The following is a 27,393-nucleotide window of genomic DNA, read 5'->3' on the forward strand; positions in this document are numbered from 1 at the left end:
CTTAGTACAGTCCGGTTCCCCCTTCTATAAATCTGCTTGGAATCTTCCACTTCCTGTTTGTCAAAGTGGCCTTCTACCTGGACAGGTTTTGTTGGAGCTCATGCAACAAACATTTTGGGTAACTGCACTTTAATATGGATGGATGACACTGAATTAGAGTCTGTTTTAATGAGACTGAGTTAAGATGTGTAGCTCTGTCATTAAATAGGAAATTATTTCTCAGAATTCACAGAGAAAAGTCTGAAATGTTTGCTAGGTTAGCGTCCCACATGTTCTTTGGCTCAGCTAAAGCTAACTCTCTCCAACTTCTGGATCTCTTGAGTTGCTTGTTGTTAAAATATCTTGCTAGAGGTGCTGAAGCTCAGAAAGTCTGAGATGTTTGTTCAAAATAAGCTCATTCTCAAGTCTATCTGAACTGTCCTCTTTTGTTTGAACTTTCCCTAAACTTAGGAGTTAATGACAGAGCAGCACATCCAGACTCAGTCTCATTTATGTAGAGATTAAACTTCAGTGTCATTCATTGATGTTAAAGTGCAGTTTTTCAAATGTTTGTTGCACATGCTCCCGACCAAACCAGTCCAGGTGGAAGACGATGTGAAGAGAAAGCTCCAGAGGATGAATATCACACATTTACGTTGGAAATAAATGTCCTTTAATTAGACATTGTCATGCAAAAGTTGGATTTCCCTTTAATGATGTTCAAATCTTTGTTGAGTGTTTTGTTGATGTTGGTTTCTAAATTTTTTGACACTCGGCCCCAAAGATTAAAACCTTTTACGGCTCACAAGCTGCAACAATTCACACATTATCAACTATCTTTCTGACTAAACTAAGATAAAAAGTGAAAAACTGCCTGATTCCTGCATCATGAATGTAAATCTTTTTGGTTTTTATGACAGTAAACTGAATATATTTGGGTTTGACATTTTATAAACCAAAACAAGAAATGAATTACTGGAGAAAACAATCAACAGATTAATGGACAAAGAAAATGTGTTTTCCAACATATATGGCTGAATTACTCCAACATTACAAGATACAATTTTAATTCAATTTTATTTATATAACGCCAATTACAGGTCAAATTGTCTCAAGACGCTTTATTTTTATATTTTTGTCATATTTAAAATATGACAAAGTAAGAAATTTAAACCTCTTGACTAATCCAATTTATTATTTGGTTTTTAAGAGACTAATGGACAATTAAAATAACTTTCTCCACTAAAACTAATAAACATGAGGTCAAATAGAAGGAAGAGTTTTAAATACTGCAGTCCCACGAACAAGAATAAAGTTTGTCAACAAAAACTAAATCTGCTGGTGGATTCCATGAAAGTCCTAATAATGGTGCTAAAAATGTCAATAGATATCAAGTTGAACATCTGATGGAGGTTGATAAAAGTTGACCTTCTTTCATTTCTCTGGAGTCGACTCCATGGATTTTATGGATGGTGGTTAAAGACCTGCTCTTCTAGTGGTCTTCCTTCTAGTCGCTGTAAAAAGTCAGTCCATCCTGGCCGACTTCAACACCTCTTCATGACAACTTGTTCTGCCTCGACCTGGTGGAAACTCCAGAAACTCGGGAAAACCTGTCGAGACTCGAAGAACTCGTGGAGACTCGAAGAACTCGTGGGGCGGGGGAAGGTGTGGGTGGGAGGTGGGGGAGTAGAGGGGGGAGGCCGCCACCCACTCCCCACCTACTCTCCGCCCTGACTCCACCCAGACTCCGCCTTGGCTCCACCCATGTGACACTTCACAAACTACGATGTCAAAGGGACGACGAAATTTATTTCTTTTCATCTGATCTGTAGCTCAGTGAGTTAAGGATTTGCCTGTGGAGCTGCAGGTCGCTGGTTCAAGACCAGACCATTCTTAGATTTTCTCAAAATGTGACAAAGACAAACAAAGAAAATTGCCGGTGGCGGGTCTCGAACCTGCGACCTTCCGCTTGGTAGTCCTCTTCTTATCCCCTGAGCTACTCGCTCAGATACTAATTCTTCTTTTTTTTGCGCATTTATCATCTATTTTTTGTCGTTTTCGAGTTTTTTTTTAACTTGAGTCTCGACTCGACCGTTTTTCTCAGGAGGTTGGACTTCAGCCTTTGTGCTGGAGGGTTGAACCCTCAGTTCCAAGACTTTCCAAAGCCTCCAGACCTCCCAAGTCCTCAGGACCTGAGCTTTCACACAGTCTGAGGGCTGAAATTTTCTAAGTCCCACAGTAGATCTCTGTTAGATTTAACTTTCAGACAGTCCAAGGACTGATATCTTCTAAGTTCCTGAGTAGTTCTCTGTTAGTTTGAACCTTTCCACAGTTCGAGGTCTGAAATCCTGAAAGTTTCTCAGTACTTCTCTGTTAGTTTCAACCTTTCAACAGTCTGAGGACTGAAAACCTAAAAGTTCTTGAGTAGTTCCCCTTTAGTTTGAACCTTTCGACAGTCGAGGACTGAAATCTTAAAAGTTTCTGTACTTCTCTGTTAGTTTCAACTTTCTGGTTAACAGAAGCCTTAAAACTTGTGACCATGAGTCTTGATTTCACATTTAGACCATCCATCTGAGTTCTTCTCAGACCTTCACCTGTGGGTTTTTTAGAAATCCTCAACAAACTTTGATTCTCTTCACTGAACAGTAAAGTTTGTGGAGATCAGAAGGTAACATTAGTTTGATAAATGCCTTCAACTACTAGTAGACTTTATCTGGAAAGCAGTTTTCTGAAATGAGTTGTTAGTAAATCTGTCCACAATCAAACCAAGAACATAGAAAGAGGAAATGTTTGAAGAAACAACTTGATGTTTTCATTTCAGACTAGAAAACGCTTTAAGACTTTTGTCTGTCTAAAGTCTAACTGGTGTCTTTTCAAATGTTTTGTCTTTAGTTTGATTCTTCTTAAACGTTTAGTTTTGCTCTTTTCTCACCTTTTATTCTTTTCTAATGTCTGATTTGATTTCGAAATGTTTTGTCTTTTTAATGTTTAATTGTTTTTCAAATGTTTTATCGGCTTGTTTGAATTTTTTTTTCTTTCCCAATATTTAATTTTTTGATTAAATCTTTAAGGTTTTTCTTTTTAAATGTTTTACCACCTTTTAATGTTTAATTTTCTTTTTAAATGCTTCATTGTATTTTCTGTTTAATTCCTATTTGAAGTTTTATTGTCTTTAAGATGTAATTTTCTAATTAAACATTTAATTTTTTAATTCAATGTTTTGTCTTTTTAAAGGTTTAATAATCTAATTAAATGTTTTGTATTTTTTAAATGTTTAATATTCTTCTTGTTTAATTGTATTTTTTAAATGTGTAATTATCGAAAATATTTTATCTGTAATTTTTAATATTTGTATTTTAAAAATTTTGTTTAATTTCATAATGACATGTATTGTATCTTGTTTAATTATCTAATTCAATATTTTGTCTGTTTAATATAGTTAAACATTAAATACAATTAAATGATATTAAACAGACAAAATATTGAATTAGATAATTAAACAAGATACAATACATGTCATTATGAAATTAAACAAAATTTTTAAAATACAAATATTAAAAATTACAGATAAAATATTTTCGATAATTACACATTTAAAAAATACAATTAAACAAGAACAATATTAAAACATTTAAAAAATACTATTAAACAAGAAGAATATTAAACATTTAAAAAATACAATTAAACAAGAAGAATATTAAACATTTACAATATACTTTTTAATAATAAAACTTTTTAAAAGTTTTATTGTATTAAATTTTTTTCCTTTGATTTAATTGCTTTTTGTTATGTAGTTTATTTCTTTAATCTTCTTTTTCTGTCAAGATTTTAACCCCAACCTTAAAAATGAAATAAACCCTTAAATCACAATGAAAATACTTCTGTTGTCACAATCATGAGTTAGTCAATTATTCAGTTTATCAATTCAACTTTATTTGTTTAGCACCTTTTACACAGATGACAAAACTAAACAAGCAAAGAGAAAAAAACTATGCTAAAACTATGATTAAAACTCAAAAACATTTAAAAAAAAAGATTTAACATGGTAATAAAATATGTTGTGTCCAGGGGATGGAGGGAGTTTATTGAAGTCTTCTTGGGCTCACATGGGAAATCATTTAAAATATAAACTTGATATTCAGTCTAAGGAAACTGCAGAGCGACAGAAGAACCAACAATATCTCCTGTTTTCTCCTTTAATGAGTCGACTCTTCTTGTGCTTTCAGACCAAAGAACTACAGACTCTTCACAACCTGCTCAAACTCTTGGTACAGGACCTCACCACACGGGTCAAGAAGGTTTCTGTCTCATTTCTACTCTGAAGCTCACCTTCTCCTGCTCAAACTGCTGACAAATGTTTCTGCTGCTCTAAAGTCTGGTCTCCAGAACTTCCTAAAAACTCTCAAAGTCTCTTCTGCTGCAGGTTGCTTTGTAGAACTGTTGCAGAAAACCTCACTAAACCACATGGAGGGGCCTCAAGATAGTCGTCCAAATGAAACCATACAAAAACCAAACTAGCACAACCCAAACGCTAAAGTCTCCTGCAGCCTACCAGAGAACCTCTGAGAACAGAGAATCAGGACAGGAACTCTTACCTTCTGGACAACCAACGTTGGTTCACAAACAAGAATACAGAATGTGTCTGACCAAAAACCTCTAAAGACTCACTACAGCCAAGATAAAGACACAACTCAGCTGCACCAAATCCACTAATCACTGCACACATTAGCACCATGTGCTAACTGTGGCTAAAGAACCATTTACCAAGACAACTATCCAGTACAAAGCCCTAAAACACACCAAGAAACACATTAAAGACGATTTTACTGCTGGAAGCTGCAAGCCAACGCCTAAAGAACAACTAAAGCAACGGAGCCAAACCCGGTTCTGTGGTGAAGAGAAGCAGAGGAAATGTTTGTCTGCAGCTAAATAAAGCAGGAAGACACTGAGCTGCTCAGGTGTTCCTGATAACACCAAGCAGCCACCTGGACAGCCAATAGGAACACAGCTTACTGGAAGTCCAGAGGGCTGGGTTAGTCAAGGAAATTTAGTTTAAAGTTGAAGCAGAAAGTTAACAAAGAAAGTTGAAAACCACCTTCTGATACCTGAAATCTCTGAGTTTTCACACAAAGAACACCTGAACATGTCAAACTGGTTCCATAGTAGAACCATCATTGTAAAAACGTCATAGTATGGTGTGTTGCTCAAAAAACATTAACCCGGCTGTCTAGGGTCGCCGAGGAGCAACACAAAAACAGGACAAACGCTGGTTTCCAGGGGGTTAGGAGGATATTTATTTGAAAGGGAAGTTTACAACAAACACAACATGTGAGCAGAAAAATCACAAAGTCTGTCTTTAGTTCAGCTGAAAATATTAGTTTTTGTCTTTTTTATTGACCAAACTTTTCAGGAAGTAGATGAAGAATAATTAAAGCTCTCATGTAGAAGTCCAACTTATTTTGGATCCTTGTGGAGAGTTTAATCTTAGAGTTTGTAAAGCTGTTGAGTTTTTAGAGTCACATGGATTGTTTTGACATTTAATAACCGAGTCCTGAAATAAAATTACAGTTGTGGATTTCTGTCATTTAGTCTGGACTAAACAAATAACAGCAGCATAAATCTCAAACGTCATTATGAGGAGTCTGGATTGAGGTTTCTCACTTGATAATGATCAAAACATGAAATTTAGGTTGGTTTAAAGGAATATTCCACCTTAAATCTTTGAATGTTGACCTAAAAGGTTGGTTTCAGGAAGTATTCCACCTACAAGGTCCTCAAACATCCACCTTAAAGGAACATTCCACCAAAAATCCTTGGACATGCACCTAAAATGTTGGTTTAACCGAGTATTCCATCCAAAATCCTCAAAGAGACCTGAGGGGCTGGTTAAAAGGAATATTCCACCTAAAACCTCAAATATAGACCCGAAAGGGTGGTTTAGAAAAAATCCTTCAATGTAGACCAAAAAAGTTAGTATGGAGGAATATTCCACCTGAAATGTAGACCTGAGAAGTTGGTTCGGAAGAATATACCATCCTAAACATCCTTAAATGTAGACTAAAAGACGGTTTGGAAGAAAATTCCACCTAAAATCCTCCAATGTAGACCTAAAAAGGTGAGTTTAATGGTATATTCCACCTAAAATTCACTACTGTAGACCTTGGAGGTTGGTCTGATGGTATATTCCACCCAACATCCTTGAACATAAACTTAAAAAGTTCGTTCAAAGGAATATTCCACCTAAAATCCTTCAATGTAGACCAAAAAATCTTGGTGTAAAGGAGTATTCCACCTTAAATGTAGACCTAAAGGATGGTTTGGAGTAATATTCTACTCTAAAATCTTCCAATGTAGACCTAAAAGGTTGATCTGATGGTATATTCTACCCAACATCCTGGAACATTTACCTAAAAGGTTGGTTTAATGGTATATTCCCAGAAGAACCCTTGAACATGGGCTTAATGGTATATTCCACCCAAAATACTTGTACATATACCAAGAAGTCAGTGTAAAGGAAATGTAGACCTAAAAGGATTGTTTAAAGGAATATTTAAACGATTATTTTCATTATTTAATAATCTGTTATCAGTCAGAACCCTGGCAAACTTATTTTCATCAGTTTTTTTAGTGGAAGTCACAAATAAAGGAGCTCTTGGTTTTTCCGGCGTTACTGAGTCAAAGCTGCTGTTTCAACACAGAACGTTCACATGCATCCACAAACCTCTCAGCACTCAAACACCCACAGACAGGAGGCCGGCTGGACCGAGGCTCGGCGGCGTCCTCAGACCCACGAGTCGGGGAGTCGCTGAACTTGTTGGTCCGGTTTGAAGGCCTCCGTGTGGTCCAGTAGAAGTCCACGTAGTCGGTGTTGGCTTTGAACCGCAGCGACTGGCCACCATCAGGTGGACCGGCTCGTCCTCGTAGGGCTCCTCCTGTAGCCTTGAGGGAACCACAGGAACATTCAGTAGCTGTTGGAGTTCTTCCTGTCAGGCTCGTGGTAGAACGGCTCTGAAGAATCTTGTACTTGTCTTATCTGGAACAATCTAACAGCCTAAACTGGTTAACAGTGGTGTAAAGAAGCAAACACACAGGCATTAGACTTAGGACTCAAACATAGATTTATTTTAGAAACAAATCAGCTTAGAGGCATTTGCTTCACAACGTGGCCTGAATAGGAGGCCGTCCAATCAGATTTGAGGTCTTCACTCTGTAGGCTTGGTTGTTTGGTGAGACTCTTGGACCTCCATCAGCTGACATGGATGTTTGATGGTCTTCCTCTCTAGTGCCAGATGATTCATCATGAATTCAGCAGCTACAGACTGAATGCAAGCTCATGCTGCCGTTATTGAATTCCTTGTTCCAGATCAAATGTTTCAGAGCTCACCTTGAGATCCAGCTGTCTGCTTGTCTGATAGTTTTTCTCATTGTAGGTCTTCAATAAATGTCTTTTTTCCTCATGTCAGGATGTGGTGAGACTCTTTCTCAGTCTCTGCAGACGTCCCCTTCATGTGCATCTCCAGAGAAGAAACAGAAAAAATCTGGTCACTGCTTCTGCATTACAAATGCTCCTCCAGCATTGAGAGTGTTTTACGGAATTCATTCATTGTGTTGTGAACTTTGAAGGAGCAGAAACTTTACAGCTGCCAAAGAATATGAGCGCCAATTCTGGAATGTTTTAGGAAATGAAGTTCATCAAATGAACACTTGATTATTTGCCTATAACGCCTCATCTAAATTACTCAGACGAAATCCAACATAAAAACCTGTAAACTCTCAGGCAGAGGCTTTTGTTAAGTTTGTCTATAATTGTCTATCATCATAGTTCTGGAACCAGGACTCGTACAGAGAAGTTCCATTCAAACAGATACTTGTGTGTTTCTATTTAAGGCCTCATGTTCTGAAACTTACAGCGAGAGATTAGAAAGGATGTGATTTTAATATTTAAATCAGTCCAGTAAATGTTTGCGTGAAAATTATCTAAATTTTGATTTAGATAGATTTGTGTTCAAATTAACTATTGTAGGAGTCTCACTTAAATATATCCCAAATGAGTTCAGTGTATTTACATTTTATGAATATTTGATTTCTTAATCTCAATACTGTAGGGGTCTGAACCCTTAAATATTATAATAATGATGTCAATTTAAATAATATTTTAGGTTGCAGAGTCATAAACTTTAATCAGGCTACTAAACTTACAGATAATAAATATCCACTGCTACACATCTTAACCTGAACATTCATATTATTGAGGTCAAATTTACATAAATCATGACATTCTAGGATACTTATACTGGAATAATTCTAACATTAATCTTCTTTGTACTGTGCTGATAAAACAACAATAACCCGACTTTCAGATAATATTTGTTGTCTGTGATTGTGAGACTAAATTCCTCCACATTCTGGAACTGGACTGAATTTCCCAAAATGGAAACATGGACAGAATTTAACACTCATGTATCCATGGCAACGCTAACGTTTCTGCTTCTTACCAAAGTTCACAACACAAGTAAAGATTTTAATGTAAAACTTCAGGGATGACTGCTAACCATAAGTATTCTGATCAATACTTCATGATCAATATCAGGACAGATGTTACAACTCCAGCTGTTGCATTAGACTGCAGTTATTCACAGAGAAATTAAAACATCACATTCCTCATAAAAACTAGATGGGACTTTTATTAAATAAAGTGTTGGTGAATAAACAGTGTAAAAAGTGCAAAGCAGCTCCATTAAATCAGGAGATGTGAGACTTCCACAGCATGGATCACCATCTGCTGTGTTGATTCATAGCTGAATGTCAGAATGAACTGAGATAGAAAAGCTGCTTTGAGCTGCAACATTACGGTCTGACAATCCAACACCATCACAGTTTTCATCTGGTTGTTTTGCTCCAACATGCTGTGAAGTTCAGTTTTTACCTGAATCAATACAGAGATTCTATTTCCAGCCAAGACTGGAATAAAAATTAGAATGTTATGAGGTTATTAATGCAACTAAATCCTTTCAGATGGAAGGATTTACTTCTAAGTTCTAATTCAAGTTTCAGTTGGAGCACATTGCATTCACAAAGAAAAACAGCGATACCTTCATAGCAACATTTAATAAACCTAAAGCTTCCCTGTTGGCACATTGGTGGAGTTTGTTACTGAGCATCTGAACCTTAAATCCAGTGAGACGACCATCTTCAGTCGAGGCCAGTCAGAGAACTTCAAGACCTTCCATCAGCTGGACCAGATGTGGCATCATCTCCCTCTGAACATCTGGATGACAGGAGAAAAGACAGAAATCAAACACAGATCACAGAAATACAATTTATTCACTTTCATCATTTTATAAAAGTAGCATGAACTTTATTAAAACTTGACAATATCAGTAATGAAAGTAAATGTTTTTATCTCGTGTTGAAGCTAAATTTAAAGTCAATTTTAATGACAGTTTATCCTGAGAGGAGTGAGAATGGAGCTTTTCTTTCCTTTTTAGAATATTCCCTCAAAATATTCTGTTTATTATTGGCTTTAGAAGCATTTTTCTTTACTTATTTATTTTTAGATACCTCAGACTGATACACTTTGCTGGTTTGCAGATAATTTCATGTACAATGACAATAAAGATCTTCTATTATAACATATTTTGCTAAAACAAGAACTGCAAACCTTCTCAACCATCTCTCAGGCTGCAAAATTCCAACTGCGACCAAGAATTATCTGATGTAGTTATTATTATAATCTTTACTGAACCAGCCCTGGAATTAATAAAAATCTGTATATGGATATGATTTTCTCTGATGGGACCACTATGGAAGCCGTAGTAACAATTAACTATCCTTTGAAGGGAAAGATTAGGTCTCCTTCAGGTGGATAAAAAAAATGCTCTCCCTTAAAAAAAAAAAAAAATGCATACAATAAAGTAAATCTCTTCTGCACTGCATACATACTACACTTTTGTATAACTCTGGATGTCAGAGTAAAGGCAGACAGATCCACCGATCAGCCACAACATTCTGACCACTGACAGCTGAAGAGAACAACATCCATCATCTTGTTCTAATGCAACGTTCTGCTGGGAAACCTTGACGTTCATGTGGATGTTTGACATGTACCACCACCTAAACACTGCAGGACAAACAACCCCCTAGTCTCCATGGCAACAGCAGTCCTTGATGCCAGCTGCCACCCTCAGCAGGACAAACTAAAACTGCTCAGGAGTGGTCCGAGGAACACGACAGAGCTAAGCTGTTCACCTGGGTTCCACACTCCCCACATCCAGATCTGATGGAGCATCTGTGGGATGGTCCAGGATCAGCCTGGTCTAGGTAGGACCCACCCTGCAACCCACAGGATCCACAGAATCCACAGGACATCCCCAGAGGTTCTGATGAACCACTGGGTCAGAGGAGTTTTAGCAGCATAAAGGGACCAACACAGTATTAGTCAGGTGGTCAGAATGTTATACTGTTATATTGTCATGCTGATTATATGATCAGTAAATGTTACCATCAATTATAACGTCCACATTGATCAGGAAAAAAAACAAACTATCAGTTCATTCAGAAACTGTGGGGTTAAACCTAAAAACACAGACCTCAACAGCAGTTTGTTTCAAAGCAGAACACCAGCTGGTTTTCACTAAAGAAGCTTTCAGAGCAACAATTAAATGACAGTTTTGTTCTCATTAAGTTCAGAGTCAGCCAAAATAATGTACACACATCAGGAAAAGAAAAACTTTTATAAATATTTCATTTGTATAAGTACTTCTACACATATAGATACCTCTTTCTAAGTTTGATCAAATCACGATAACTCTGTGTCCTGTTGTACGATGTTTTCCCAACAGATGGCGCTACCCTCATGAATGGAGCATCAACAAGTGACGTCTACAACACAACAGAAATGTCTGGAAGCCAGTGGCCACCACTTTGAGCACCTCTTGTAATTGTAGAGGCCAAAGATAACTTTTATTAATCTCGTGATGTCTGAATAAATTTGGTATTGAAATATTTATGCAAGTTTTTCTTTTCCTGATGTGTGTAAACATTATTTTGGCTGACTCTGTATAATGGGTTTCTGACAGGTCACCAGGCAACATCTTTTTATAATAATGACAAACATACCTGCATTCTACAGGAGTGATTTTCCTCATGTGCAGGTAAAGATGTGTGAGGAGCTTAGAGATGACAGGAGCAGGAGTCATCCTCACTAATTCAGCTTCCACCTAGAAACAGAAAGACCACAAACAAACACACTGATATACTCTCAAACGTTCAACCTCACAGCCTCAAAATATCTGTTTAGGAAGTGTTGTGTTTCTAAATTCTGCTGAAAGCATTGACAGACATTCTCTTACAAGGTTGTGTAAAAAGCAGCCTGTCCTCTGAGCTACTGAGAAATCTTCCTGAACAAAGTTTCTACGTGTAAATCAGCTCAACAAAAACTAAAGCCTCAGTCAGAGATAACAGGTATCACAAATTATAAACAACTTTCTTTGTTAACTCAGACTTTCTGCTTCAACCTCACATAAAAAGGGGAGTTTAACTCATCAGGTGACTGAAAATGAACGGCTTGTGCAGTTCTAGATCCAAAAGTAGGATGTTTCAACTCATGTTTTACTACAAATACATACAGTAATAAATAAATACAATGGCTGGTTGTTAGTTTATTCACTATTAATGTCATTTTATATGCTGGATTGAACTTGAGCAGTGGAAGAGAGAAAGAATTTAATGAAATTATGGAGATTCAGAGAGGTAATGTTGTCCAACGTTAAGTTAAGCGCGGTTTAATTCAAACAAGCTGAATGTTAAACTTCAGTGCAGCTCAACGGGTTTCAGTTAACCTTAAAGTAAAATAACTTTTTTAAAAGCTAAAATACACAGCAGAGAAATACAGATTGAGAAGGTCATTCTAATAATGACGGACAGCAACTAACACAGGTGTTCAGCGGTAAGTTAGCCACCTGTGTTAATTAGCCCACTAGCTAACTTAGCCGCTTAGCTAGCTAACGCGTCCGGACCAACTGCTCAAACACGACAAAACACAACTCTTCACAAGTCGCTGACTTAACGTACAACAAGACAACGCTACTGGTTAGAAGTATTTATCTTCTTACCGTGTTTTACTCCAAAAACAAGATCAACAGCAGCCAGAGATGCTACCAGACGTGCCGACCATAGATATACAGAGACTAGATACTAGCGCGCTGTCTTCTATATTATCTATGGTCTGACCAATCGCTGCTCTCTGGCTCCGCCCTCTGAAAATCTTGTTGTCGTTTGGCTCCACACTTGCTGATGACCACTTCCGGTCTCAGAAAATGAAAAAAACTGACCTTTTTTCGTTTCTGTCTCTTACTGATTTTATTTTTTTGTTATTTTAAATATAAAATGAAAGTCAAAGCATTTTTAAAATTTTGTACATCCCTTTTTGATCATGAAAAGGAAAAAACGCCTTGTATTTCAATTTTAATTTTTGTATTTTTAAACGAAGATCAAATAACCACTCGTTTTTTTGTTTTTCAATACCCGTTTCAGAACGGAATATCCAATTGCCAGATAAATACACGGACCATACACGGACCTATGGTCAACAGCTCGAAAAACTATCAATTTTTGCCATTTGTTTAGAAATAAAGTGTTTTACTAATCAGGCTAATCATCTCTGTAAAAGCCTAAAAAACTGGAATGTTAGACTTAAAGACTTAAAGAGACTTTATTGTCATTGTTCAGAAGTACAACGAAATTTGTCTGAAGAACACGACAATTAGCAGCACTGCAAATAATAAAAATAGTTTAAAAATACTCTTAAATAATAAAAAGAAGAATCAAAGTACTATATACAAACAAAGGAAAGTGGTCAGTGCTGATAAAGTGGTCCAGTGTTGAAGTAGAGTTCTTATTGCACTGATGAGCCGGGAGGGGGGAATGACTGGGTGGTGGGGCAATGGGTGGGGGGGGTGTGATGGCAGTGACAGCTCTGGGGAAGAAGCTGTTCCGCAGTCTGCTGGTTTTTGTTTTTAATGACCGGAACCTTTTCCCTGATGGAAGGGGGACAAACAGTCTGTGTCCAGGATGGGTGGGATCTCTGGCGATGCTGCTGGCCTTTTTCCTCAGCTGGCTAGCATAGACAGAATCCAGGCTGTGAAGCTGTGCTCCCACAATCCACTGTGCAGTTTTTACAACATCTGCCAAGTCTCTTCTGTTTCCAGCGGTGCAGCTGGAAAACCAGACTGTGCTGCAGTAGCACAGAATGCTCTCAATCGTACTCCTGTAGAAGTTCATGAGAAGCTGAGAGGGGAGCGTGGCCTTTCTCAGCCTCTGCAGAAAGAAAAGTCTCTGCTGAGCTAAGTGGGAGGTGTTGGTGGTCCATGTGAGATCACTGGTGATGTGGAGACCCAGGAACTTGATGTTGCTGACCCTCTCCACCTCCTCTCCATTTATGCAGAGAGGTGGGGGGGTCGTTTTCCTGGCTCTCCTGAAGTCCACAATGATCTCTTTTGTTTTGGTGGTATTCATCACCAGGTCACTGTCAGAGCACCAGCTGACCAGGTGCTGGACCTCCTCCCTGTAGTGGGTCTCGTTGTTGTCAGATATTAACCCCACTATGGTGGTGTCATCAGCAAACTTTACTATCGTGTTGGAGGGGTGGATGGGGGTACAGTCATGTGTGAAAAGGGTGAACAGGGCCAGGCTGAGGACGCAGCCCTGAGGTGCACCTGTACTCAGTGTGAGTGTGGATGATGTCACCTCTCCTACTCTGCCACTCTGTGGTCTGCCGGTGAGAAAGCTGTGGATCCAGGAGCAGAGTGTGGTGTCTAGTCCCAGATGGCCAAGCATGGTTATCAGTTTATGGGGGGAGATGGTGTTGAATGCTGATGTAAAATCAACAAATAGCATTCTAACATAGGTGTTGGGGCCCTCCAGGTGGGTCAGGGCTGTGTGCAGTGCAGTTGAGATGGCGTCTTCCGTTGATCTGTTAGCCATATAAGCAAACTGGTGTATATAAGAGCCACTGAAAACTTGCTCAGAGTAGGAGAAAAAAGTTACTTTGAGTAAACCACATTTGAATATATATATATATATATATATATATATATATATATATATATATATATATATATATATATATATATATATATATATATATATTACATATATATATATATATATATATATATTACATATATATATATTACATACATTTTAAAATTAGAGAACACTATTTACAGGTGAAAATTTTAACTAAGATTACACTTCTCCAATTGATTGCTTGCAATAAGATGCTAATTTTTATTATTATATTATGCTTGTCCTGTATGTTAAATTTAGATATCCCACTGGTCTGAAAGAAGACGTGTTATCAAAGCATAATATAACAAATTATTTCAAGCAAATCCTTTTTCCTTGAAGCATCTTGCCTACAGAAGTATCTTACAAAAGGCAAAATATCAGAAGTACCCACAATGTAGGATTGTTGTTTCCTAAATGTATTGCTAATATACGTAGAAAAGCCTTTATTGATGCGTTTATGTGTAAGTAGCATTTTATTATATTGGGTAAAGCTGAAGTAATTTTATATACTGTTGTGCATTTCAGTCTCCTGTGGCTAATACTTCAATCTATAACTTAGCTAACTATAAAATAAATGTAATGGAGCAAAAAAAATGTGATTTCCCTTTGGATTGTAGGGGGGTGTAAGTATATGTTAAAAATACTCAGTTAATGTATGAGTTACCACTGCTGGGAAGTAAAGAAGTACATTTACTTAAGAAGTGTACAATCTTGAGTATTTTCAGTTTATGCTACTTCCTACTCAACTACATACATCTAACAGATAAAAAAAATTTACACAGTGGATAATATAACAATCTTTTAAAATACAACACACTGTTAAAGATTAAACCAGAGATTTCCAACCTTTGTAACTTCTGATGTCTTTAAAAAACAATGTGCTTTAAAGCTCACATTTCAGATGTCTATCAGCCTTTAACAGCTCTTTTCCCTTTAATCTTCTCACACAGACTCATTTCAGTACCTGTTCTAATAATCCAATATTTCACCAAAAATTAAAGTCCAAAAATAGAAATAGATTTGTGCATCAGAAGTCTGTTGAAGTTTGTACCATCTGTTTATTTTATTTATTTATCTGATGTCCCTTGTATGTAAAACTGATGCTTTACTATAAATAATCTGATGATGTGTTATATATTACTACATCAGGTACAGGGATCAAACTGGTACTTTTTCTGTAATACTTTACATGCATAAATACTTTTAAGTATGCTGTTTTTAATGCAGTATTATTTTCACACAGCTGTACTGGTACTTTTACTCAAGTAAGGTATCCGAAAGCTTCTTCCACCACTGTGAATAGCTAAAAATTTTCCTTGAGTACATGTACACAGCTACTTTGTACCACCGGAAACATCTTCAGTCCAAATTTATTTCCTGCACTATTAGCGGCTGCTGTGGTGGAAACACATTTGTCTTGGTCGATCTGTGTAACCACTTCAAACCTCATCTGAAGAGGCCAAATAAAGATTGTGGTGTGTCGTCGGAGGACACTCATTACACAAATCAGAGTAGCCTCCAGTTAAATTTTTGTTATGATAACTTCCTTAAGATGATGAGCAAAGTACGTGCTAAATTCATATTTCTAAGTACGCTTCACCGGAGACTCACACCAGGGAAACAACAGTTTAAACATAGACTCAAATTACTAGAAAAAAGTCTTTTTTGTGTTGTATTTTTTTTTTTTTGTGATATCAACAGAAAAGAACTGCTTACGGTATATAAACAGAAATGAAATATTGGTACAATAATCTTATGGCAGCGTAAACACCCCCGTGCTTTCTTATTGCCAGCTAGAGTAATAACAAGATGGGCTGTTGTATAAATAACTGGCCGACCATTTGCTTATTTTCTGAGCTTAGATTGTTTCTGTGCTGCTTGGTAGTGTGTTAGTGGCCTCAGACTTACATTTGATCACAGTAGTGGTGTTAATTTATGTGTTTGTGAGCTTAAATGTTGCTTCTTAGGCACATTTTCAACCATATTTGCCTCCATTATTAAAGCTGCAGCAGTCTGGACTGATACATGTAATAAGTCAAGGTCATGACCAGTGTGAGACAGAACAAACTCAAATGTAAATCAGATGAGCAGTTTATTTCACTCTGTTGCTTCACATTTCATGCTCGGTGCAGGAGCACAGATGAATCATGCCATAGATATGAGTCTAATCTGGAGCAGATAATGCATCGGACTTAAAATAGCCGCGACTTGTTTGCCAAATTCATCAAATATTAGTGAACAAAGGTCTATAGAAAGGCTCTGTTCTTGTTTCAGAGGTCAATATCCTGCCCATGTCTTTGTCCTGTTATCACACATCAGAGCCTGCTGTGGGTGACGCAGGCTCATTTGGCTCAGACCCATTCATTTGTGCTTTATGGGCTAGTGATGCTTGTAATTATACTAAGCGTGCCTGATATCAGTGCAGAAATGAATTAGACTTGAGGAAAGAAATATGATTATCATATTGGATTTAATTGAACAACCTTATCTTTGAATTCAAGATTACACATGCACAAACAAGAAACAGATTTCCGAGACGCAGTTTGTGAAGTTTCCAGTGGTGAATAATCTGTGAGACAAAAGACCAGCTTCATCTTACATTATTTGCAGTGTCCTGTTTATGAGATAGTTTTACATCATTCTGTCTGATTATTAGTGTTTCAAGTGTCAGTCCATGGGGTGTAGAATGCAGTAATCTAATAAATGATTTTATACAAGAATAAAAGTAAAGCAGATCTAAGCTCTAAAGGACAGATACTGACCAAAATGACTCTTTTGACCTGAACTAACATTGTTTCTAATCAGGTGTCGGCACCACAATGTGTTAACTCCACTGTGATCTGGGATTTCTCCAGACTGCTTCCAGCGGCGTTTCACTTCCTCTTGCCTATTCGTGCCATCAGTTCTGCATTAGCTGCTGCCTTGGTCCTCATGTCCTGGTTCTTGGCCAGGTCTATGAGGACGCTGAGGATGCTGGTGGGAACGTCGAGGGACAGGGCGAAGCGGGACCCCTGCTGGGCTCTCTTTGGCACCTGGGAGGCTGGACGTGGGGCTCGAGCTCGCCTCAGCACCAGGTGGTGCTCTGACTGCAGCAACGAGTTCAACACGCCGCTGCGGTTTAAGATGTCGACAGCCAGCATGTCCCTTTGTGTGTCCTCATCGAGTCCGGCGAGATGTGGACGGCTCCTCTGGCTCTGGACACACCAAGGCAGCAACAGAGCCAGGCAGAAACACACTCGTACACTCCTCATGGCCAGAGCTGTCTGCAGGCAGAGAAACAAGCATTAACTCCATATTACACAGCTGTGGCACTGCAGGGCTTCGGCCAGTGTTGCATCAGTAATTCTCTTTTTTGCAATAAAACAGTGCAACATCATTAATAATAACATCCAGGTAGCAGATTTACATTTCAGTATTCTCAGCTGATGCATGGAATAGCTTTGGAAAATGGCTTAAGTTAAACAGTTTTCTTTAGAGAATTCTACATTCTTCAAGTATTTACTCACTTTAAAGTACCCACTATTTTGTCCAGCTTTTCTATTGTAATATGCAGGTAAGCTGGCTAGATCTTGTCAGGGGTTACAATCATAATCAATACTTACTTAGTGTCACCACTGTGCAAAGTTGGTAACTAGACAGAAACAAAAAGGCACTTCTTCCTCCTCTGTTGTAAAACAAGCAGCTCTGTCTGGTGATGATCTCTTGTCTCGGGCTCTCAGGTGTCCTGTGATTCTGTATCTTCAGTGTCAAGCTTCTTCTTTTTCTTCTTCTTGTAGAGGAGCAACCTATGTGGCACGCAGTCGGATGTTCAACTGGACTTGGCGGTCGGCTGCTCGTCCACTACTTCACGTCTTCAGCCCCTTCCCCTCAACGTTTACACCCCATCGCCCTCCCCTCATTTCATCTCAGTTCCTCTGCACTCATTGCTGTCTTTCTCCTTCTAAAAATAACATGATGGTAATCACAATAGCTTGACTATAATGAATTAGATAGTTGCCTCAGTTTGGACACGTTGCACAACCCGCCCTCTGCCTCCATTCAAAAGTTAAGCTTCGACAAGCTGCAAGAAAACAATCTTTCACACAGATAAACATTAATATTTGTCCCTGAAATTGTTCATTGACTTGTCATGCTATTGAGTTTGTGTGTCGTCAGCCATCCGTGCAGACTGATGCAGGATGTTAAAAACACAGTGGTAACAGCACTGACAACAACACAGTCATATTCATGCTATCATTAGTCTCTATTGTGATCTTTAATATTGTCTAATCTGACTGATATGGTGCAGGTCTGGAAAGTGGAAGGCTACAAAGATGTTTCATCAACAATTCATGATGACACAGAGGAACTGTACCTGATACTCTTCACTAACTGGACTCTACTAGGCTTCCTGCTGGCTGCACTCACCTCAAATACAGCGGAACGGCTTCACCGCCTACAAGAAACATCTCTGAACATGCATCAAGGTAATGTATCACAAAGAGTCAGTCTCAGGCACAGTTTAAAGGTGTCATCCTACCACATCATGAATATCAAACACACGTATATGTGATTGTGGTGTCTATAAAACAGTTTAAAAGTGAACATTTTCTCATCATCTAACCAGACAATAAAAACAGATCTCCAAGATTTAAAAGAAACCATCTACTTCAGCATCAACACCATCTTTGGACAAGTAGTCACAGGGAGAAAAACACTCATCTTTATCTCAGATGATCATCACACACTCCACAAAAATGTGGCGTCGTCACATGAGGTGAGGGAGGCAACTGTGTTTCTTTCAAATGCAAATGAATGATTCTTAACAATAAATTAAAATTTAATTGTTCACTGGGAGTCAGGTGTGAAATGACAGGAGTGACTGTGGATCTAAGAATTGGCTGTTTATGTCCTGATTTAGCCGACTACTGATTTCTTAGATCTGACGCACAGCGAGCAGTCATGTGTGTGTCTCCTTCTGTAGCAGCTTGACATGCTTTTATGGGAAAATTCAAACTCCTGGACACTCTGTATGATTGGCACTTACAGAAACATACTGTATGTGTACTTTCTATTAATAGGACAAGGAGGTAAAGAGGATGGAGGGGTTGAGGGGTTGGACAAACGACCAATTACAGGGAAAGCTCTGAGAAGAACAACAAGGAGGAAGCAACTGTCAGGCCCAGGAGGGAGACTCAGCCTACCTCGTTTCCTGAGTCACCTCCAGTCCAGTCCATCAAAGCACTTATCCTCATCTGGCTAATGATACGGATATTACGAGTGCAGCATGATTACAATAGTTGGACCCTCGAGGACCACGCCATTACAAGCCGACTCAGTTACCCCCACAAACAAACAGGGGTTACACATGACATACAGCAACACACAGAGATGCACCAGCAGCAGCCTTACTGTCAGAGATATGACGCAGAACAACACAGCCTAGCATGATGTCATCTCTGAGTCCAGATTAAACGTATGTCAAAGCAGGTTCTACTTTAGCTTTTAAGGGGCTTACTGACATTGACGCTGTATGGAAAGAACTTGATGTATCAAAGAGCATCTTAATTTCATCAGCTCAACTGCCACAGTCTGTTTAAAAAAAAAAAAAAAAAGAAGCAATTAGTAGTGGCAATGTCAGACCACTAGAGGGCACCAACAAATCCTTACAAGTGAAGTAGGTGGCTGATACTTTGCACATAACCATCCATTACCTATACACTGCTTAATCCTCATTAGGGTCATGGGGGCTGGAGTCTATCCCAGCCGACTCAGGGCGAAGGCGGGAGACACCCAGGACAGGTCGACAGTCCATTGCAGGGCTACACAGAGAGACTAACAACCACACTCAGAGTCACACCTACAGACAATTTAGAAAGAAAAATTAACCCGAGCATGCTTTTGGACTGTGGAGAAAACCCACACAAGCAGAGTCAGAACACACAAACTCCACACAGGAAGATCCAGCTCCAGGCCGGGACATGAACCAGGGATCTTCTTGCTGTGAAGCGATGTTGCTAAGAACCTATCCACCGTGCAGCCACACAAATTAACCCAAAAAATCATCAGATTTCTAAACACAAATGTGCTTTGGGAAGAAAGGAGAAGCAGCAGTTGCATTCATCAATGTATTGTTGTTTCCAGAAAAACAAAAACTACTGCACAAGTAGTTGGGACCCAACAACCTGCAATAATCCAGTGCATTTGTCTTTGCTATCCTTAGGACCATATCACTTCCCAAAACATTTCTGCCATCTTATTGTGCAACATAACTGATTCTATGTCAGTATATATAATACTTGCATGCAAAACAGCAAAACAGGATTTTTATAGTTTTGTTGCTCCTCTAAATGTGCATTATTTCCAAGTAGAATTCAAGGGAAATAAAATAATAAAATAATCCCTGCAGTTTACAAACTGCTTAAAAGCTGAATTTTAAGAGGTTGTAACTGATCAAAAACATTGTGATATTTTGAAAAGGTGATAATGTGATATGTACAAAACAGAACGCTTGACGTGTTTTACAGTTTTTTAATTTTGTCGGAATGAGAGCTTCTGTTATGTACAATAGTGGACAGAAACAAATGTTACAGAAATTATAAATATACTCTTGCTCCATTCTGGTTGTATTCAGAACTGGCTGTATCACGTCATGTAGTTGATATTTAATATTCAAGTTCGCCCTCGCTGCCCTCTCCTCTGTAGGTCAGCAGCAGGTGATGAGTACCTGTGCAGTACAATCGAGATGTAACCAGAGTGTGATTTCAGGACAAAACTCAAAACGTCCAGATTGGCTGCTGGCCTCAGGGATAACTGAAACCAATGAGCGGGTGAGGTAAGAGAGGGAGGCGAGAGGGAGGATGGATGGCTGTCTGTCACGCCAACATGTGGACGATCCTCAGGTGTTCACTCTTGCAGCGACGACAGAAAGAAAGCGAATTCAAGTTGAGGCAGAAGATGAAGAACAAACGTGGGACACGCGGTGCAACACGGCAACTTGTCTTAAAACCTGAGCCAGTACATGGCGCTACGCATTCTGTTGTAGTCGGGTAGTTGCTCGATGGGGCCTGGTGGAGAAAACAGGAGGGACAGATGAGTGAAAATAATCACAGCATGAACCCTGACTTTGCTGCAAAAGGACTAAAAGCACAGCAGAACTCACCGACGGCTGCCACAGCTGGACACTTATCGTAGATGTATTTGGAGCAGATGTCTCGCACCATCCTGGGGGTCACAGCCTGAAAGAACAGATGTGGAAGAAATCAGAACTCTTAACCTGGAGAGGATGACTAGAGGACTTCAAGCCAATTTTAAATTTCAACTTACGTCGATCCGAGCGTCCCACTCTGCCAGAGGAATACGCCGCCCGTAGTTCAGGATGTGTCTGCCGATGTCATCACAAATTGGTGTTGTTCCTGGAAGATAAACAAGAGCGGTGACTTGTAACTCGGTTCTGATATCTCTTTGTGTTTGTTGAGATGCATGACAGACATATTGTGTACCATTGAGCTGTCCAACCAGGCTGGCCTTCAGAGCCATCTTGCCTCTGACAACATCACTCTCTGTGACTGTGGTGCACAGGTTCATCCTGCAGGGAGCAGAACATGGAGACAGAATAAACATGGATTCATCTCATATTTAACAGTGTGTGTGTCTCTGTGTCCTGGAGTCTTTACTGACCAGGCATTCTGGGACCAGTGCATCATGTCATCAATGTTGTTCTTATCAGTCACAAAGTAAATGCCCAGCAGGCCGGTGTCGCTGTAAGAGGAGTGGAAGGCCTGGAAGCTGTGACACAGGTTTTCTTCCACTGCCAGGCGAGCCAGACGGCTGCTCAGGTGCTGCATATGAGAGGAAAGAATTAAGTTTTTCCTACTGTTTTTACAGCTCAGCTTCTTAATCAAAGAGGAACTAAATTGCTCCAGAATCACACCGAGAAAACAAAACAAAAGGAAAATGGGTAATTTTACATATATAAAAACATTTATGTTCCATTTTTTTCTTCATCGTCTTGACAAGATCTGTTTTTGGGTGTGGGGTTAATGTCTCACATCTGTCAAACTGCATTTAAATTAAACTGAACTATTCCTGCAATGTCAAGTGTGACTAAGCACACAAATGGAACAGCAGGGTAGTTGGGTTTTACCATAATCCAAACAATAGCATGCAAAAACAATATCTTTAGGTAATACTCTAAACAAAGCCAATAATTCAATTCAGACCGCTAAACTAGGTGATCCGCCTACACTTTTAGAAATTGTCAGTAGTTAGTACTTATTTCAAGTTGTGTTCCTCCTGACAGGTCGAAGGCAAGGGTGAGACCCCTGACCCAGGCTTGTCACAGAGAACCATGTTCTTCCCCTCAATAATGGCCACTCAAGATACTAACAACCTCCAGTGGGCAAAGCTTAAAGGGGACTTTGCTGAACCAATGTGATAATTTAAATTCTGAAGATACTGATAAAGTTTCATCACTGCTGTCCCTTCAAAACTGCATAAAAAAAAATACACCAGTGAAAAAACATTATGTTCCCAACCTTTCCACCACCGTAGGTGAGGTCATAGCTGCCAATGATGGCGTTGGCCACCATGAGAGGCACGATGTCTGGACTGGCAGCCTTAGCACCTTCCACAGCGATGGCAATGTGGGCCAGAGGCAAAGCATCGTCACGCATACGGATCTGAGGAGAGGCAGAACAGGAACAGGTCAACACAACTATTTACTGACCGTGAATGCATTATCCAAAACAAAAGCTCCATTTTTAATCACAGGCAAGAATCACACCTAGAGGATTCAATGCGACACTCGAAAACAAAAAGTTATTCATTTTGTCGGAACCTACAAAGCCTTTTAAAACTATATCCACATTGCTAGCATCTAGTCTCTTCAATTAACCCATTACTTCAACCTTCCCTCGCAATCCATGTTAAAAAGAATGAATAGCATTCAGATTGTGGGAAAATTTCACACAAGCACACACACAAAAACAAACCCAACACATCTCACCTCACTGCCAGTAAACCGGCAGGGTGACAGCACAGGGACGGCATCTCCCTCATACTCAAAAGATACTCCACTAAAGTGAGATTTGGCCAAACCAACCAGCTCCTCATGGTTCACACCTGTAGAGAAATCACATTCAATAAACACCAAGCCACTGCAGGAAAAGTAGAAATCAAGGAAGGAAGAGGACCTACCTCCAGCAGCAGCCAGCACCATGCGAGGGGCTTTATAGTGGCTGTTGATGTAATCCACTAAGTCCTGGCGGGTCAGACTCCTGGGAGCATTGGATAGAAGGATCAGTGTCAATTTAGACATAGATGTAGAATATGTGACAAATGTTTTATCTATATTGTGGTTAAAAAAAAAAGAGGTTTTCTGAGTCTATGACTAATTTTAACGTATATTTGTGAGCATGCAGCTCCTCCCACCTGGCAGCGCTGGATGGTCCCAGCACACTGTGTCCCATAGGAGTACCCTGGAAGGCCGTGGCATGCAGCAGGTCCAGGCAAACTTCCTGCAGGTTGCCCTCAACTTCCTCTAGCTCACGCAGCACCACACCCCTCTGCTGCTCGATGTCCGCTTCGTTGAGCGAGCAGCTCTGCACAACTTCAGAGAGCAGCTCCACAGCTGGGAAATACCGAAGAAAAATAATTGTTCACAGCTAAGAGCAGATATGCAAACACCTGTGCCAAGAAAATCTGTTATCGTAGCTACTGCTTGTAACAGGATGAGACTGAATGATTTTAATTCTGCATTGTATAATGTGCTTATATGACCGTGTAACTTATTTACTCCTAATGCCTTAATCTTACAAACACAAATAGCTCATAGTTCACAGAAACTCCAAGGAAATATGATTATTTTGCTGCTTCTTAGCAAGTCCTCTCACCTTTAGGCAGGTCTTTGGCCAGGGTCTTCATGTAGTATGCAGTATGCTCCCGGGAAGTGTAGGCGCTCAAGTGGGCACCCATAGACTCTACCTGCTGCTCCAGGGCTGTCTGAGGGTGCTTCTTAGTTCCCTTCAGGGAGAAAAGAGATATGAATGAAAGGAACAGTACAATAGCAATGTTTACCATTACAAGATATATCTTAAATGCATTCAGCTGAGACTCCGGGTCACAAGGTCTACCTTGAAAGCCATGTGCTCCAGGAAAAAGCCTGTTCCGTTGTTCTTCTCACTCTCATAGCGACTGCCGGCACTGATCCACAATCCAACCTGTGACATGGAAGAGATATGTGGAAAATCTGAGATAAGTTGAAATACAACAAAGTGAAAGTGAAATATCTATCATGCATGTGCTTTAACAACCTCCCGTTGATATATTTTTTAAACAGTCTAGTGACGTGCTCTTACAGTGCATGTAGCATGTCCAGTCTCCTCAGATGCAATCCTCAAGCCATTGTCCAAGGAAGTAAGACGGGTTTCAGGGGCCCCCAGCAGGCTCTGGGCGTAGCTGACTGAGGCCTGTCCACGCCTCAAAGACAGCAGGATGGGCTAGAAGGGTAAAGATGCAAGGATGCAATACAGTAATTCACAAATGCTGACAGCACATGACTTTATATTCACACTACATTATATAAAACTTTTAAAAAGTTATTAATTTGCACATTTTTTGCACTGTACTGTCTACAACTTTAAAGGTTTTCTCTGAACATTGTGTTTTGTCCTTACCTTGCAAAGTAGGCTATATCTTCTGTTTTCAGATTTATTTGTCTGATTGTTACTGAACTATCTCACAAAACAACCATTTCATTGTTTTGTGCGGTTCTTCTTTAGCTGAAAACAATCTGGCACATGCGGTTCCTTTTACCCTATTACTAGTTATGTAGAAAAAGAGTTGCCACATTGACTAAAGCAATAAATGTGAATGCAGTACTTGTGATGGGAGGCTGATGTATAGGACCCAATGTCTGTGCAGGATTACACTGAATGCTGTTATCAATTTAAGTACAAAGCGAACATATAGAAGCAAGACTACTGACAGCTTTTCCTATTTTAAACTACTAAAAAGAGACACAATCAGAGGACAATATCAGAATATGTCAGTACTGTATACATCTAAACATGTATATTTGTCATTTCAAACCCACTGCACTGGAGGGTAATGTGATGTTACGATTAAGCCACTTGATTTTCAGATGGTATACTATGATGAGACGGCAGGGACCGATGTTTACAACTTTGATTCAAGAATGACCCAAATTCCTGCGGTAACTAGGGATCATGACACAATCTCGACACACGGCTCATGTTTACAGCAAGCTAGTAGGTAAAAAGCTGATGATGTTCAGCCCAGTTTCATTCAGAATTTGGTGACAATTGGCAGTTGTAGCGTTAATTTCAACAAGGTGTTGAAGTACTTGAGCAATTAAACATTTCGTAAACTTCGGCCACAGTAAAGATTTGACACCGTCAGCATCTGTCTTTCCAAAGTCACCAAGCTAACGTTGCGAGCCAGGAAGCTCTGAGGGCAAGTGAGGACGAACGGCTAATGTTACAGCTGCTGACCTTGTGAATGATCGAAGACGATTAAAATACCGACAACCCTTTCTGAATAAAACATGTGTGAAGCAGAGATCACTCGTGGGGTGATTGGTACAAGGCGTACTACTTCATTTGACAATTGACCTTGCATTCGCTGCTAGCCATCTATTGCTAACCGGTAGCTAACGGCTTTCCGTTGCTGGACAGCTAAGCTAACAAGTTAGCCATAAGTTAGCTAGCATGTCTTTTACAGTACTCTTAGTTTCATCGAAACCACAACAACACCGGAGTCTAACTAACATATTTCATTTTACGACAACTACTTTGTGCCAAGTCTTTAAACATACACTTACACTGCGGGTTTTGGCGAGGGTACGACCCACGGTGCTCCCGACTCGGCATACGGACGCCGCCATTTTCTTAGTAGAGTTACAGAAGATAGAGCAGGCTCGGCTGGTCTCCTGAGTCGTGTCTTCTTCGCTGGAAATGTTCTTTATTACCCCGTCAGGTGGGTCGTAGCGCCACCACCTGGTCACTGTGTGTTGCTGAGGGTGGGGTCTGACGGTGGTCACATTCTGGGTGAAAGGGTGAGTCCTCTACAGGGTGGGCCATAAGTTTCCATACAGAGGAAATGTATAATGTATATATGTTTTATGTTTCAGATACCCTAGAAGATGCGTTTGACACTATTTTTGGAGGAACTTGAAGGCCATGGTGTATCAGGTGAAGACACGAGACATAAGGAACGTATTACCAATGTCATTACAAGCATAACTTCAACTGTGCTAATGCCGGTTCATCAATAGTGGAAAACACGTATTAATATGTGTTTTCGAAACAATGGTAATCATATAGAGCACATTATATAAATAAAAACGGTTGTCTATCCTGTTTCCATACATAGGAAAACTATGTATGGAAAATTATGGCCCACTGGTCTGTAGAACTTCAGTTCTCACCATGAGCTATAATGAATAAACAGTTCACAAAAAGTAACTAAACACTTCAAAGTCCAATCGGCCTTATCGTGTAATATAGTGGCTTCTCTTGTTTTTCCTTCACGTTCAGGGTCAAGTCAGGTGCCAAAAAGTGATCCACAGCAAAAATCTAATTCTCATGTGGTTTCCGCTCGTCTATAGCTGCTTTTAACATGCAAATACACAGAGCTGCAACTATTAATTGATCTGTTGTAAGTTATTAAATTAATTCCCAACTATTCTAATAATCCATTAATTGGTTTGAGTCATTTTTAAGGTAAACTGTCTCCATTTTCTGACTCCAGCATATTAAATGTGTATCTTTTCTAGTTTCTTTACTCCCCTGTGATGGTAAACAGAATATTTTTGGGCTGTAGACAAATCAAGACATCTGAGGACATTAGTCTGAGCTTTAAAAAAGTGTAATCAACATTTTTCACCATTTTCTGAGATTTTACAAATCAAAAGACTAGTCAGTTAAACCAGAAATTAATCAATAGATTTAGCTGACAATAAAAATAATAGTTATTTGCAGCCCTAAATGACAGGCAAAATTTATAGAGTTGATGTTTAGACTGTGTATGCTTGGTATGATTAATATCCTTGGTGTGACTTGGATTTGTTTTATTTATTAAATAAAGAATTCAGTCTTTTGCGATTGTCCTATAGGTTATATCCCTAAAATATGACTCGGGAGAATGTAATAAAGTCATTTTGATGCATTAATAACATCTCAGTCACAATGTAGCTGATGCAGTCACTTTTTGGCAAGTAGAAAATGACATTAACTGGTAAAAAAAAAAGGACTGAAATGCTTCTTGTAGAACACAGAGAACATAAAATCCTGCAGAGACATGAGGATAATTGCTTTTGTGTACCAAAATCAGTTTTTGGCACAA

General features: G+C 39.2%; 1 protein-coding gene and 1 long non-coding RNA gene across 3 annotated transcripts; both read right to left on the reverse strand.

Annotated features, from left to right (window-relative positions):
• Window positions 1–8,321: 8,321 nt before the first annotated feature.
• Window positions 8,322–12,163, reverse strand: LOC129348899 (uncharacterized). 2 transcript variants are annotated; one of them, XR_008601643.1, is made up of 4 exons: window positions 12,093–12,163; window positions 11,098–11,198; window positions 10,228–10,369; window positions 8,322–9,247 (listed from the first exon to the last, which is right to left on the reverse strand). It is a non-coding gene; the product is annotated as an uncharacterized LOC129348899 (long non-coding RNA). The 2 variants fall into 2 exon arrangements; XR_008601642.1 differs by lacking the exon at window positions 10,228–10,369.
• An 8,382-nt stretch (window positions 12,164–20,545) lies between these two features.
• Window positions 20,546–26,030, reverse strand: LOC111588774 (cytochrome b-c1 complex subunit 1, mitochondrial). The gene is made up of 13 exons (XM_023299333.3): window positions 25,871–26,030; window positions 24,387–24,527; window positions 24,162–24,248; window positions 23,922–24,051; window positions 23,461–23,659; window positions 23,227–23,306; window positions 23,036–23,151; window positions 22,566–22,709; window positions 21,709–21,869; window positions 21,531–21,616; window positions 21,355–21,443; window positions 21,191–21,266; window positions 20,546–21,095 (listed from the first exon to the last, which is right to left on the reverse strand). The coding sequence occupies exons 1-13, from the start codon at window positions 25,931–25,933 to the stop codon at window positions 21,031–21,033; spliced, it is 1,437 nt and encodes a 478-aa protein (XP_023155101.1). The 5' UTR covers window positions 25,934–26,030; the 3' UTR covers window positions 20,546–21,030.
• Window positions 26,031–27,393: the final 1,363 nt, after the last annotated feature.

Source organism: Amphiprion ocellaris, chromosome 5 (genome assembly GCF_022539595.1).
Source record: "Amphiprion ocellaris isolate individual 3 ecotype Okinawa chromosome 5, ASM2253959v1, whole genome shotgun sequence".
Classification (NCBI taxonomy): Eukaryota; Metazoa; Chordata; class Actinopteri; family Pomacentridae; genus Amphiprion; species Amphiprion ocellaris.